Source organism: Sus scrofa, chromosome 13 (genome assembly GCF_054392235.1).
Source record: "Sus scrofa isolate SSC_HxYL_T2T_F1_AM1 chromosome 13, Sscrofa_HxYL_maternal_Yorkshire_Landrace_v2.0, whole genome shotgun sequence".
Taxonomy (NCBI): Eukaryota; Metazoa; Chordata; class Mammalia; order Artiodactyla; family Suidae; genus Sus; species Sus scrofa.
In genome coordinates this window covers 107,295,216-107,310,882 of record NC_139395.1, presented here as the reverse complement: position 1 = coordinate 107,310,882, position 15,667 = coordinate 107,295,216, and the positions used below count along the sequence as shown (strand labels likewise).

General features: G+C 36.6%; 1 protein-coding gene across 50 annotated transcripts in view; it reads right to left on the bottom strand.

Moving 5' to 3' along the window:
• Nucleotides 1-15,667, bottom strand: part of MBNL1 (muscleblind like splicing regulator 1) — a 179,992-nt gene that overhangs the window by 145,309 nt on the left and 19,016 nt on the right. For 16 of the 50 annotated variants that reach the window (XM_021069633.2, XM_021069639.2, XM_021069648.2 and 13 more), the window contains exon 2: nt 2,645-3,649. The exons of 21 other annotated variants lie outside the window; for them this stretch is intronic. In XM_021069633.2, coding sequence (XP_020925292.1) covers nt 2,645-2,818 — 174 coding nt within the window. In that variant the 5' untranslated portion in view covers nt 2,819-3,649. Of the gene's footprint in view, nt 1-2,644; nt 3,650-3,835; nt 4,101-15,667 lie in introns of those variants that run through there. 13 more of the 50 variants (XM_005669930.4, XM_084987413.1, XM_084987416.1 and 10 more) reach the window with 1 other exon arrangement.

Here is a 15,667-nt window from a genome sequence, read left to right as displayed (position 1 = left end):
AACCTAAGTCACCTGGGAGCCTGGCCAAAGTCTGAAACAGCACAGCTGAAGGGTACAGCCATTTCCCAGGGTCCTCTCAGAGAGTATTTGGTTTGCTTTCCTAACTTGCTAAAAATAGTAGATTACACAGGCTACCTCCATCTCAGGGCTCAAGAACTCACAAAACGCTGGACTACGGATTGTAGCCATACACAGAACACATTTTATTAAAGAAGTCAGGATATTACAAGTTTCTAAATTCCTTCCGTTTACTCTCTGAAACAATACAAATGATCTAGCGGTTACTGGCATGGAAACCTCATAATGCTCCCAAATTTCAGAACTTCAGGCATGAGTCACAGAATTACTTTAACTGTTCTAAAATATGTTTTGGATCTATTTTAGCCACAAAATTGAACACAGGAAGACTACTATCTAAAAGGTAGGATTCTAAACACTACATAAAGAATCGCATGTGTTAATTACAGATGTACACACACACATGAAAAACGAATATTTAGTTATACATCCAAAAATATTAAATTAATTCTTAACATAGTTGTTCCACTAATATTTAAGGAGCTATTGTTCTGGGTATGAAGTTCTACCAGAAATAAATTTATTTTTTCCCTTTTATTCACACCAAAATATTTTACCACATTTTAGACACTATAAAGTTCAGTTTCTCTTAGAAAGACAAAGAATAAGGACATTTGCACTGATTAGCTGGTACAATGAGTTCGTCTCTTAAGTAAATTTAAGATCCTGAAATTATTTGTTATTTAAAAAAAAGTCCTTGATGTGGCAGTTGAATCTTGTTAACCACACAGCATGTCATTAAGCAATGCTGCTGCTTTTACTCAAAGGGGGACTGTTCTATGGCCACAAGTGGTGAGCAGCAACTAAAAAAATATTTTGAGATGGAAAAATAGCAACTGAATTTTAATGTTTCACAATGTTTCCAAATGCTGTGGAGGCAGGTCTTCTGTGAAACCACTCAATGTCACAGCCAAGTTTAATGTCCTTCATTTTGCAGCTAGAGTGCACCATCAACTGTCTGTAGGATTAAAGATTGGATTTACTAGGAATTGGGTCAAAACAGGGTTACTTATGGACACAGCTGGTTACCGACAAGTGTAATTAGCCCTTTGGCCCTCATTTTATGGGTCCCAGTCTCTAATTACACCTAAATTCAGTCAGCTGGAATTTGGGAATACACATTCACAAGGTACAACCACTGTGCCCTTCATTGATGACTTTCAAAGGAAAGAAAGAAAAAGGCCCAGTGTAATTTGTAACTTTTGTTTATTGATCCTTAGAACTATGGCATTAAGGACAATATTATAAGATATCTTTGTTGTTGTTAATACCTTCTTTCGTATTTTACTTTGAAGATAATATCCTTAAGTCTTTGGTGAAAACTTTTAGCAAAGTGAGAGCACAAACTGGACCAAGAAGTAATGTACTGAAATAGTTAACTCACAAGTTAACTTACAACATTGGAGTGAGTCATGAGTTAACTTACCTGTTAACTATTTCAGGTAATTCACCCCTAAAGTAGTAAAGAAAGATTATTATAGCACTATGTTTTTTCTTTTGCAAAAGACAAGATGGACTTTTACTTCTCTATAGATCTAGAAATGGTAGCAATCCCCTTCGCAAAGGTTTAAAGGGTGAATTAAACCAGCACATTAATATTCAGAGGCAACAGAATTAAAACCAAGTAGGCAGGGAGTACCCAGAAATCTTCACAGGTCTAGTCTTGGCCTTGCATGTCAAAATAAAGACATGTATGCTATCTTTTAAAAGACCCACTTTCAAACGTGATACCTGAAACATGAACCCAAAGACTTTTTGAGTGTCAAAATATACTAAAGCAAATCTGTTAAGTATTATGGTGCTCATAAAAGGTAACAACAACACTTCTACCTGAGACTGTTACAAATGAAAAAATAATCAGGATCTAACAGAAAATAAACTGCTAAGTTACTTCACAGTAGAATTTTAGAAACTTTAAAAAGTCCAATTAACAAATAGTACTTAAGCGTATTTCTAAAACTCAACAAAGTTTATGCCTGAGATAGGGTACTGTAGCAGCAGTTCAGAACCTTATTTCTAGTCATATTTTGCATGAAATGCATTGCTTCAGGCCTTAAACTAATCGAGTCATACAATAAAAAGGAAATCCATAACGCAAAATACTAAAATAAAAAGTCTATCCAAGTTTAGCTGACTTAAAATCTGCTATTCTTTTACAACGGTACAGCACCTTTACAAACCAGCAAAAACAAACCACCCCACTCAGCTATTGCCACAGCCTTGTGTATAATCTATGCATATGCTAACACACATACCTACATTTACTATTCCTATAGATAGACACTGACTAAGTTATTACCAAATAAAAAGTACGCTGACACTTTCTGCTTTAGAAAAAAAATCATAGCATTAAAGGACGGATAAAGTTATTCATAACAAAGTTTGGCCAGGCTTGGTTCTATTGCTTCTCAATACAGTGCCCCACCCCAATATCATCAATAAGAACACACCATATAACTACAACTATTAACAAAGCAATCCATACTTCCAAACTCAGTGGACTGTATATTCATATCCCCTTTATTCAATTATTGCGTATCCTTAAAATAATATAATATTTACTCACTTTCAATGAATCAAAGCAGGCGATTACTCGTCCATTTTCAACTTGGCAGCTTTTCGAAGGATGTGCAAATTTACATTCCGTGTCTGGCCGTGAGCAAGTCCCCCTTTGGAACTCTCTACATACTTCCAGTGTTAGCCATTTTGTGTCCCGAATTGGTGTGACACTAACAGCCATGTTTAGATTTTACAGGTAGTTAAAATTTTCAGTGAAACCAACAAACCCAACCCCCCCCCAAAAAAACAGTAACAACCAAAAAAAAAAAAAAAACCAAAAAACCAAAAAAAACTGAACTGATAAAACTGTAAAATGATGATGAAAATGTCCCCTCCAAAATACTTTTTTCCCCACTCCCTGTTTTAAAAGTACATGGAAAATTGTGTTGTCAATATCAAGGAAAAGATCTCCCACTAGAAATTCACAGCATGAAACTGTTAATTCAAAGAGGTTTTGGTTTTTAGAGAAATACTAGAATTGTAAGTAGATGAACGTTTAAAAGTAGGGCCTCGAATCAGCCTTGTGCTCTCAGTAACCCCTTCCCAGTGCCAATTTGGAGCCCAAAATGCAAGCATGAAAACGTGGCAGACCCTTTGACACCGAATTTCCAAGCTGCTTTCAGCAAAGTTGTCTGAAAGGGAATCTCCTCACAGCTGAATTTGCAATGGAGTTTGGTGGTGCAATCGGTATTGATTAGTTTGGCATAGACAGATGCAGCAGTTTAGAGCAAAATCGAGAAAATAATTTTTTTTCCTCCTTGATTTCCTGGCAGAAGATATCTTACTTTTTCAGCAAACTTTTCTTTTAAAACTAAAGCAGCCTAGGGCAATGCCAGATACTTAGAGCTTTTCTCTTGATTATAAGTAGAAATGGGGGTGTCTGGGCTAGAGGTGGAGGGTGGATGTGCTGTCGTCACAGTCTAGCTGGCAGCAAGCAAGGCAAAAGCAGAGACTGCTCTAGAAGCGGTTCCAAGCAGCAGAGACGTCAGGAAAGGCACTTCTTAGTACCAACCTGTAGAAAAAAGAGATAGGTTAAGATTTACTAAGTAGCTCTTCACTGATGTCCTACAGTATCACAACCTTGCCATGTGCTACCAGACTAAGTAATATTCAAGTCAGCCTTTCTCTCTCTCTCTCCCTCTCTCACACACTCACACTTACACACTCTCTCTCTCACACACACACACGCAATACTTACAGTGAGGCATATTGCAGCCAGCCATCGTAGATTTATTAAAAAAAGGGGCCGTTTCCCCTTGTGAAGCAATGCATGATAGAGAGATAACCAATCACAGATAGTGTTGCAGCAATATTCTGGGCAGAAAGCCAATAGTGTGGGTTGTCTTATGAAAGGTCGCGCCTGTCAGACGTTCATTACTATGCTATAAGCACAGAAAATGTCCATCAGATGTGACTTATTCCACTGCAAGAGGACGAGCATGTGGGTTTTGAATTTACCCAACATGCAGTTAGTGGACTAAACCATGTTAGTTTCAAAACAGCTTCTTAAACAAGTCCAAGCACTTGAAGATCATTACCGGGAAATAAAAAGCAAGGTTTAAAAATTGCAACTGACTTCCAAGCTGCTTTCCCTCTGGCTCTGTGCAGGGACGGGCACTGAACAGCCTGCTCCTGCTGTCCTGACACGTGAATAAAAAAGGAAAGGGGTGTTTACAAATGGTACATTCTCCTGACCTATCCAATTCACTTCCTTCTTCAGCCCAAGCCCTGCCCCTCCACTGAAAGCAGCACTCATACTGTAAAACTATTCCATTCAGCCGGCAGACACTTTGTCAATATATCGCAGGCAGGCGAGATATGAACAAAAGCATCCTTTATTCGAACATTTTTTAAGCAGAAGCTGAGGTCATGTGGGGAAAATAAGGAGTGCAGTGTTGTCAGTGTGTCTGGCAAATCCAAAGTCGAACTCAAGGGAGAAAGTGATTCCATCGCAGAAACATTAAATATTAAGTAAGCAATTTGATTTGGGAAGCATGATGCACTTCAGAGGTACGAATGAAGCCCGACGGTGGCCGGGGGAGGGGGAGGGGGGAAGGGATCTTCTACTGCCTAATGATCTACTACCTTGGCACTACAGGACTGCTCCCTATAGCAGGGCATATTTGCTTTTAACAACGTACTTTCTCTTTCAAGAAGGATGGAAAAACTTTCAGAAAATGCTTAGCATTTACATAAACAAAAGCATGCATTTTTTTCCCCCTTTTGAATGCTACCAAAGGAATCAAGGCTCTAATAACTCTAAAAGTTTCACACTCCAAAGAGTCAGTAACAAATAGTGTTACTATTTGTTAGCAACAAATAGTATACCAAATAGTGTTTGATTATATTTCTTCCAGCGCCAAAAATGGACAACTGGCAATATATTTATAATTTAGAACAAATAGTGTTTGATTATATTTCTTCCAGGGCCAAAATGGACAACTGGTAATATATTTATAATTTAGAAGTTAGAATATAAAATATGAATATATACACACTATGTATACATATATATATATAAAACACAGATGTCTAGTCGAATTTTTTTTTAATTTATTTCCAGATTAACACTGTCCTTTTTTTTTCTTTCTATGGCTGTACCCACAGTATGTGGAAGTTCCCAGACTAGGGGTAGAATCAGAGCTACAGCTGCCGGCCTTACACCAGATCCTTAATCCACTGAGTGAGGCCAGGGATCGAATCCGCATCCTCACAGAAAACTACATCAGGTTCTTAAGCCACTGAGCCACAATGAGAATTCTTATACTGTCATTCTTAACATTAATTTTTTAAAAAAACTATTAGCTATTAGGTTTAGAAAATATTGTAGTAAGACCATAACTTTTGAGAAAGATCTAAAAAAAAAAAAAAAAAAAACTCATACTGATGCCCCAAAAACGTTGTTTGCAAAAACTTTTCTGGTCCTATATAAAACAAAGCCAGTTCAGTCAAGAAAACTAAAATTCATCCATCTTCCTGAAAGTTTGCCCTGCATTCCTCAACTACTTCATGCTTAAGTATGTACCCCATCTGTGGTCAACATCTCTTTTGTCCTCTGAAATCTTCAAGAGCCTCACTTGCAACCATGACCTCCTTTAGAAGCCGGCTAACATGTCATTTCCTCCAGGAAGCTTTCAAGATGGTCGCTTACTCTATCTCCATCCCCTATATTAACACCGTCTCCTCTCAATTACTTCTGCTCCCCTATACAGTGTTTCATGTGTTATAGGTCTGACCCACTAGAATACATGTTTCCAAGGACAAAAACGATCTTACTCATCTTAGTAACCCTAGTGCCTGGCTTTAGGGATAAAAAATAGATGGAGCTTCATAAGCTTTGGTAAATTAAATGATCAATTATTATATCTGAACTGGAATTAATTCTACAGCACAAAAATACACAAATACATGCATGAACACACCCATGCAAACACACACAGCCATCACTGCCTCCATAGATTACTATATTCCAGGGTCACTCAGGCCCTCCCAAGGTCCAGGCATCCTCCCCCCGGCCCTGGACAGCTCCCCCTCACATTCCAGCTTTTCTAAAACATCATCACTCAAGTTCCTCCTTCTCCATGTTCCTCTCACTGTCAACAGTGGATGAGCTTATACATCCAGTAAAAATAGTGGCCCCCAGGGATGAACTCTCTCACCATCCTGCCACCCATCTGTAAACTATCTTTCATTCTTCTCCATCTCCCGGAAGTTTTCCCTTCTACCCAAGGTTAAGCTGCCAACTTGACTGGCTCCTTCTCAAGACTTCTTTGCCTCTAAACCCTCTCTATGTGAACACCCTGCCTTTTCTTCCATTCTTTCTCTTAGCCCTCACAGTGCTGACAGAGCTCTAAAATGGATGGCATGACAAGAGGAAGAGGACCCTGCCTTCACTTCTGTCTTTTTTTTTGTCTTTTTGCCTTTTCTAGGGCTGCTCCTGCAGCATATGGAGGTTCTCAGGCTAGGGGTCTCACCAGAGCTGTAGCCGCTGGCCTACACCAGAGTCACAGCAACTCAGGATCCGAGCAGCGTCTGTGACCTACACCACAGCTCACAGCAACGCCAGATCCTTAACCCACTGAGCAAGGCCAGAGATCAAACCCACAACCTCATGTTTTCTAGTCAGATTCCTTTCTGCTGCGCCACGATGGGAACTCCTGCCTCTTCTCTTAATCTGCTGTTCCCAAACTTCTAAAGAGTCATCTCCAAGTGCTGTTTTCCTGCTTCTTTCCCTTCCATTAACCTTTGAATCTGTATCAGTGTGATCTCCACAATTCTGACTACTGCTCAGCAACAGCTGTCAATGCTCCCCTCAAAGCCAAATCCAGACACAGCATAGTCCTTGTTATTACCTGACTTCTAACAACCTGCACAACTCCCTCTTTCTCGCCCCTTTCCCCTTGTCTGGAACTGACCCATTTTATCATTTTGGCTTCTCCCAGCTCTGCACCTGTATCCTCCCTGGGAGAAAGGAACTGTAACTGCCCAGGGTTCCTGGCATATATCCTACTGTTCTGAGCTCCTGGGACTTGTTACATACTAACCCTTTGTTTGGTTTGACACATATTTCCTCACCCCTTCAACTTGGCAAATCTCTTCTTGTTCAAATATCATCTTCTCAAAAAGGCTGGGTGAACCATGCTAAACATTATTCCCTCTCAGAATATTCTCAGTAGTTTGTATCTTTGGTACTTTTGCTCCAGAGGTTATAAACTCAATGACAACAGGGTATATCAATCAGCATTTTTTAAAATCCAGTCGCTGGAGCACAATAGATGTTTTCAAAATGTTTAATAAAAGAATAAGTTTTATTCCACTTATTAGGAATAAACATATTTATGAGGATGTGTGCCCATCCCTAGCAAAATGTCATCATGATCTATGGGATCTAAACAATATGAGGAAAGACATTGGTACCATTAGAAATATCTTCACTACTGGAGGGTTATATCTAAATACAACTATAAAATTAATTTCTAAGGTTATTTTTCCTTTCTACTATGTTACAGGCTTGGTCATACGCAATAACAAAATATACTTTAATTACTAAAATGCTAGGAAATGGGTCTTCTATTTTTATTTTCTGTGGTAGAAAAATTCTATTTATGTCCAAAAAGTATTACTGAAAGAGTTATAGATATATTTTTGTAAGTTTAAAATACTATTATAAAATATATTAGGCAAGGACAATAATCAAAATATTTATAATTAACTAGGGATGGACAAGTGAGCAATAAGGATGGATACTGACCTTTGGGAAATACTAATCTAGCTACACCTGGTAATGTGTGTTCCAGCCCTTAATATAGAGGACTGGGGGTAACAAACTCAGATTTTATCCTAAAAATAGATTTGACTAAATTGCTGACATTAGAACATTATCTTATAATCTTTCTCCTTATTCAAACAGAATAATTTCAGGGAAGACTAGAAATCTTCATAACTGAGTGGCTTTGATAAACTATGATTTTATAGCATTTGGATCAGTACTTCAACTAGCAAGGGATTTTTGTTCTACAGAGACAATGTTTAAAAGTGTATGGGTAGGAGTTCCCGTTGTGGCTCAGTGGTTAACGAATCTGACTAGGAACCATGAGGTTGCAGGTTTGATCCCTGGCCTTGCTCAGTGGGTTTAGGATGCAGTGGTGCCACGAGCTGTGGCGTGGGTCGCAGACTCGGCTCAGATCCCGCATTGCTGTGGCTCTGGGGTAGGCCGACAGCTACAGCTCCGATTAGACCCCTAGCCTGGGAACCTCCATATGCCGTGGGAGCAGCCCTAGAAAAGGCAAAAAGACAAAAAAAAAAAAAAAAAAAAAAAAACTGTATGGATAATGTCCAGATTGAAGGAATTCTTACAAACATATCTGCCCTCCAAATAGGTGTTGTTGTAAATGATTCTAGGAAATACTTCTACTGTGAAGAATTAATATGTAAATTGCTTCTGCAGTAACTGTTTTCCCTATATTTCAACATATTATAATAATCCTCCTTGAACAAAAACGTAACAAAACAAAGATTGAGGAATTTAGCCATTTTTCAGTGAGAATCAAACTTTTAAAAACCTGCATAACAACAAGCCCTCTTTTATCTACTGATCTAATTCCAAACACTAAACTATAGAGTTCCTCACATTATGTGACATGTTCTACAAACAAGCATATTCTGCCACAAGAACCAAGACCAAATTCTCCTTGAGTGATATTAGAATTCACATGTATTTTCTACTTTAAGATATGAGGAGCGAAATAGAAAGGGAAAGAAGAAAATGTAATGATAGAGGAAAAGAAAGAAAAAAGAGGATAAAGTTTTCTAAGAAAAAAAAGCTTGAAGAATTACAATAATTACACTAATATTTATAATATATAATAAATATATCTCATAACAATTGATATATACTAGCTAATATATATCTTATAGCAATTGACATATATTAGCATTAAACTGACAGTGAACGGTTTCATGTAAAAATCTCTTTAAGGGTTGCATCATACTGCAATAAAGGATAAACAGATGCTCAAAGGTATAAGACTAAAATTCTGTTTTAGAGAACTGTATGGCCTCTATGAGCAAGGTTAAATATCTTAGTCACATATGTTTACTAATCATTTCAATTCTTCTGAATCAAATATAGGCAGCTTGGTTCTATGACATCCCAGAGTAGTCGCTGGGAATTTTGGGGACTTTTTTCATAAGCTTTGATTTTGAAATAGGTTACATATTGAGGAAGTTAACTTGGTAATCATTTGAGGATTTTTTACTTACTAAGACAGTTTCACTCTAACTGGAAGAGATGTCCAATTTGCTGTGTATGTTTGGATTGACAAGAGGCCCCTTGTCCAAAACTGTAACTTCTCCCCCGGGCTCACTGGTGTCGACAAGTCCATAATTAGCAATGCATTACTTTAGCAAACTAACCTTGCTTACAGTACAATTTTGCCCATGGCTTGTCCCAAATATTAACAGATATTTCAATAAACAAACAACCAGCTAGGCATTTCTGGAGGCTGTAAAGCCATTTGTCTACTCACTAAGGTACTAAATAAAGTAACAAAGTTATTTATACATGGTCTGAATGGGTTAATGCAGCCTTCAGCAGTATTCAACTTCATGTAACAAAAAGCTGAGATCAGTGTTTCTCAGTGAGGGGTAAGCACACTACTGGTAGCACCCATGGAGATTTTAAATGATGCAGAAACAACATAATTTTAATGGATGCATCAGAACGCGAAAATGATCTTGTCAAGTCTGAGATTATACGGATATCCCAGCTTAGGACCTAGAGCCTAAATAAAGTATAAAAGAATTTAAAGAATAAGACTAACTACATATATTGGTAAAAACCATGAAGGAGATATGCAAATGACTGAAGTTTTAGAAATATTTCTGAGAAAAAAAAGATAATTGTCAGCCACACATTCTCTGGAATGGCATGGTGACAGACAAGGCGGACTGCTGGTCTGACTGCTTTGCACTGTGTTAAGGGTGACAAGCCACTAGCAAGGAAAGTTAAGATTATGTTTACCAACTCAAACAAGTAATCTAAGGTCTGTCAAAGCAGTCCTTTAAAATTCTGATAGGTCTGATGCCCTAATCATCAAATGGTCTCTTATTAGAAGGATAATGAAGGAGTGTTGGTTAGGTAATGCACTATCACTAAAAATTAGAATTCGAAAAGCAACTAACTACACTGCACGCAAATTAGAAAATGATTATTGTCCCTTAAATATTTCTATTTAAGACAAAATGAAACATAGAGGCTCTATGCAGACTATGATTAAAAAGTAAAATTTGAATTCCTATCTCAAGCAAAATTTAAAAGCTTAAAAGGCTTAAAGTCACTAGAAGGTAAATATCACAAGGCCTCGCTGCATTTTATAAACTGGGCCACTAACTTTGCACCTAAATGTACTTTCATCCAGTCCCTACTGCAAGGTTAACTATCTCCCTTGAAGCTTTTCTAGCCCACTATCAAAAGCATCCCAACCTTCTGTTCCTCTCCATCCCTGTCCAGACTTACCCCCCTCCCTACCCTGCTTTCCTCTTCACTTGTTAGTATTTGATGTCTTATTATGTGCCTCTCTCACTGTCTGCTTATCATCTATCTTTTCCATAAAAATGTAGACTCCAGGACAGCAGTCAGTTGTCAGTCTAGCTCTCCACTAAATAGCTAGCATCTAAACAGTACCTGGTCCAATCAGTATTGGTGGCAGAATAATATTTTTCTTAGCATATCTGAATACTAGTTTATAAGTATTTTCCTACAAGTTACAATGCCTGGGCAATAGATATACAGCTAAATACACCGACAACGTCACCTTTATAACTGAATGAAACCAGCATCCAACACCACTCCTTGGAAAGAGAGCATAAAGCAATGAAGTTAACACAGAACTACATTTATATATCTCCTTAACTGTAAAGTTGAATTATCTGTGAATTTATGGCAGAATAAATATTCTTCAATTCTGGCAAAAGAAGGGAAAAAAATGTATTTCTTCTGATGATATTCAAACAGGCATTTTAACATTTCCCTCTATTCCACAGAAAGTGTAACAACACTATGGATGTTACTTTATCATCTTTCCAGACAAAATGCTAATCCTATTTAGTATTTTATTTTCTCTATATATTACACAAAGAAGTTATCTTGTTAGCCTGAGGAAATCATTTCTGATCTGTCTAAATCACTTAATATTTCAAAATAATAATTACTCAGGAAGTCAGAGCACAGACTACAAAAAAATTAACCATGCTGGTATGTACTCAAAGAGCTAAAAAGGTAGAAACAGCAAATCTTACCATTCTGGCAATTTTCAGGAAGAATGGTACATTAACCCAACCAGAATCTACCACCATGAAATTAGCTTGACAAAACCATGAATGCTAAATGGAATGCAGTACATTGTGATACTGCTATTCCCTGGGCAATGCCAAGATTATGGACTGATTCTGATACTTACTTCAATGAGTTATATTTTATTTGGCATAGTAACTAGGGGCCAAAAAACTTAGTTTTAGTTTTCAATCTTCATGCATTCTGTACACTATCACTGAGCTTCTCACTGAGGTTGGTGGTACCTCTACCTAAAACGTTTTTAAATGTGATCTTTAGTGCTTGAGGAATGGTAGCAAATTCATCTGTGCTTCCCTAATAACATTACTGCACAACTCAAAAGAGGTATGAAGTTGATTAATCAGAGAGTTGAAGAAATATTCCCAGGGTATCCTGTCCATCCATGAAATTTGCCATATGTGTACCTCTTTGCCCCACTGTTCCAACCTTCCTTCCAAGGCAGAAATCATTCTCACAACCAGTGGTCATTAAGAGCTTCTCCACAATTAACCTATGCCTGTTTTCCATTTGAGCTAGCTCAATCAAGCAAAATTATGAAGTCAGTATGTGAAAAAATGGAAAAAATCTGGCTAAAATATAATGCATACATCTCTATTAGGAACGAACAATCATAGTTGTCACAGCTTCCAGAATTTCTAAAATTTTAATGTGGCAATAACCTTCATTACTATCAACTATATGAACACAAAAGCTTGATCATAACAGATAAATCTTGAATCTCCAGATGTCTGATTTGAAACATAACCTAGTAACCTCAACCTGGGAAATTTTACTGGCTTATTTCTTTTGAAGACCGCCCAAAATATGTTAATTATTAAACATTATGAGAAACATAGGTAAATCTACATTTATAGTTAAAGAGACATAAAATAATTATTCTTCAGAATATAATGAATAATATCAATTATGAATATAGGATGGTATTACTTGAATGCATCCTAATTAAATGAATTAATGGACTTCTCATGACAAAACACATAAACACTTGTTCCTCTCTGTTAATCAGCAAAAGTCCCCATCATTTCACAAATGTATCTTTAAAAAAAAAAATGTATCTTGGAGTTCCCGTCGTGACACAGTGGAAACTAATTCAATTAGGAACTATGAGGTGGCGGGTTCAATCTCTGGCCTCATTCAGTGGGTTAAGGATCCCGGTGTTGCTGTGAGCTGTGGTATAGGTTGCAGACACGGCTCGGATCTGGCGTTGCTGTGGCTGTGGCCTAGGCCAGCAGTTGTAGCTCTGATTAGACCCCTAGCCTGGGAACCTCCATATGCCATGGGTACAACCCTAAAAAAAAGAAAAAAAAAATGTATCTTTTATTGCAAACTTTATAAATACTCAAGCCGCAAAGGTGTCACACCATTTAATGTGAAAATCCTAGGGATATTCCTATTAATTTATATATTTGACCTTAAAGATAATCTTTTTAATAAATAATTTCAAACATACTCTTAATAATATACCAACATCAACTGAATTTATTCCTAATAATAATAAAGTACTAGAATCTGAGTTTAACTGGAGCTAAAAATCTTAAATATGCTCTTATGCAAATAGGAATTATGTTTTCTGTGACTACGGTGAGTCAAGACCCAGTTGTTTTTCCCTGGTTTAAAAGAGGAAGATATGTTACAAAACAAAGACATACATTAATAACTCATATTTTCACTTCGATGTAGCTTAAGTATCTTTTGGGAAACGTTCCGCATAACTCATATTCTAAACTAGGTCTCAGATGGTCAATGACAACAAATTATGCTAATATTATTACAATTGCTATACAATAACCCAGAGCAGAATGTATTTTTCTCGAAGCCTAAAATTTCAAAAAGCAGCTCCACAGTGGTAGCAGGGAGGCATATTTTGTTTGTGCCTGCCTCAATATTTATTAATTACAAGGCTTAACTTATAAAAAAGAAAAACACACTGAGAGATTCCACAAACCTTAAAAACATAAGATTAACTGAATAAAAAGGTAATTTGCCTCTCTTGATAATTAATTTACATCTATACATAAATTGTCTACCATATTTTTGTGCCACAACTGTATTTCCTTAAATTTCCAACATACTCAAGAACTGAGTCTCATTATATGTGCATCAAAGGACAATGCAGACCTAGAATCTCTGAGTCACACATTCACAGGAACTTTTGCAGACATACATGAAAATGCACATCCCATGGAGCTCACATTCAGAAAGAGATGGAAAAGAAAACACAGCAAAAACCTACCATGTGGTGTGATGAGACAGTGAATATAGAGGATTCTCAGATCACAAATGTAAAAAGCCTCAGGAGCAAATTAAACGTTGAACCAAATACTGTCTATTTAAATTTTGAGTTTTTCTCCCTCCATACCTAGACTTCCACACCTCCAGTGACTATAACAATCTAAATTATTTCAAAAATCAAAGAATGAACAATTTGTACTCTTAACTATGGTTCTGCCTTGTTCTGTGAATGAGAAGTACAGGTATAAATGATAAGACTATTACCTACACAGCTATAGATACTACTAAATAATAATGGAGGAGATAGTAAAACATAAGGTCAAATGATGAAGAGACGTATCTGGCAAGTAATTTAATGAATCATATATATTAACTCCATAGTTCGCCTTTCTTCCTTTCTTTTTTCATTTTTTTTCTTTCTTTCTTTCTTCGCTTTTTGGTTGTAGACATTGCTAAACGAATGCATTTTCACTTTAATAAATTTAAATCATAGAGAGGGTTTTATTGAGAAATCCCCATCCCTCTGCTGCCAAATCAGACCCCCTCTAACATCAAGGGTAAGCGCAATTATTAGCATGGTATGCCTGGTCCTTTCTCCATGCATTCTCATATACATACATACATCTACACACACATACACATACACAGCTTACTTTCTTAATAGAAATAATGGAAACATACTAAGTACATTATTCTGAGGCTTGTTTTTTACACAACTATGTATTACTCCACATTATATTCATTTCTTTACTAGAGGTCACCTAAATTAATGTCAATTTTTCATTATTTTAAGCAATGCTGCAATTATATGCAGAAAACTATGCTTATATTTGAGTGGGTACTAATAACACAATAGTTAGAACATAAAGTATATGCATATATTTACTTTGAACTAGAACAGCAAACTTCTAAAAAAACAATATGTACTTCCAACAAAAATTAATAATATGCCTTTCTATATTTATTAAATCTATGCTAGACCTAAAAGAGATACTAGCCTTAAATCTAGATTGTAAATTTTTATTGTAGGAACAGGGAAAAAGTATGATATGTCTTTTTACTACAAATAGAACTTAAATCCTTGCCTTTGTGTTTTGCAAAATATTTCCAACTGTTAGCACTTACATGGCAGTTAATCAATGGAAACATTTGTAAAATCAGTTGTTCAGCTCCTGCTATTTCAAAATAAACCATTCCATTGCTAAAACAATTACAATATTTATATTTTGTAATTATATTTGCCAAAGAACAGGGACTAGAAGTTTGAATAAATATTTGGGTTGACAAGAGTAGTCAAAATGGACAATGTATAGCTTACTATTCTTTTCTTATTAACAAAAACAAAATGTGTAGTTAACAGAGTCTGTGGGGCATGTTATATTTGGAAAATCTCTGACAGCACAATGTCATATGATTAAGGGAATGCTTTTTTTACATATTATTTCTACAAATGTCAGAAAATATCCTGCTTCCCCCCTCCTTTTTTAGACACTAATTGACTAAAGGAAATGATTTCTGACAAGTGCTATAAATAATGTAAGGCGTTATCAAACCAGCTAAGGCACAAAAGAATTCTGGTGAACTCATGTAGATCTAAACACATTTCTCTGTGTGGCAATTCCTCCTGAGGCCGGAGCTCCTCTTGCAGTCATTTCTGACCCTGGAGTGGACTGTCCTCCAGAAGTGGTGTAAACTTGGTTCTAAACAAAAGAACCAAGATAGGTATATACTCTTGGATGATTTTTGCCAACAGATATATGTCCTGTTAGAAAATAAAACACTCTCCCCTCACTCTGCCCCCCTCAAATTCTTTCTCTGCTGTTCAGTAACTGTTCACAGAATAAAGAACCTAAAACTGGATTTTCAAAAGACTTCAGATGGTTGGTTAGCAAAACATGGGTATTTCCAAGGCTTTTATTCTTGTTTTGACAATGTGATTTTTAC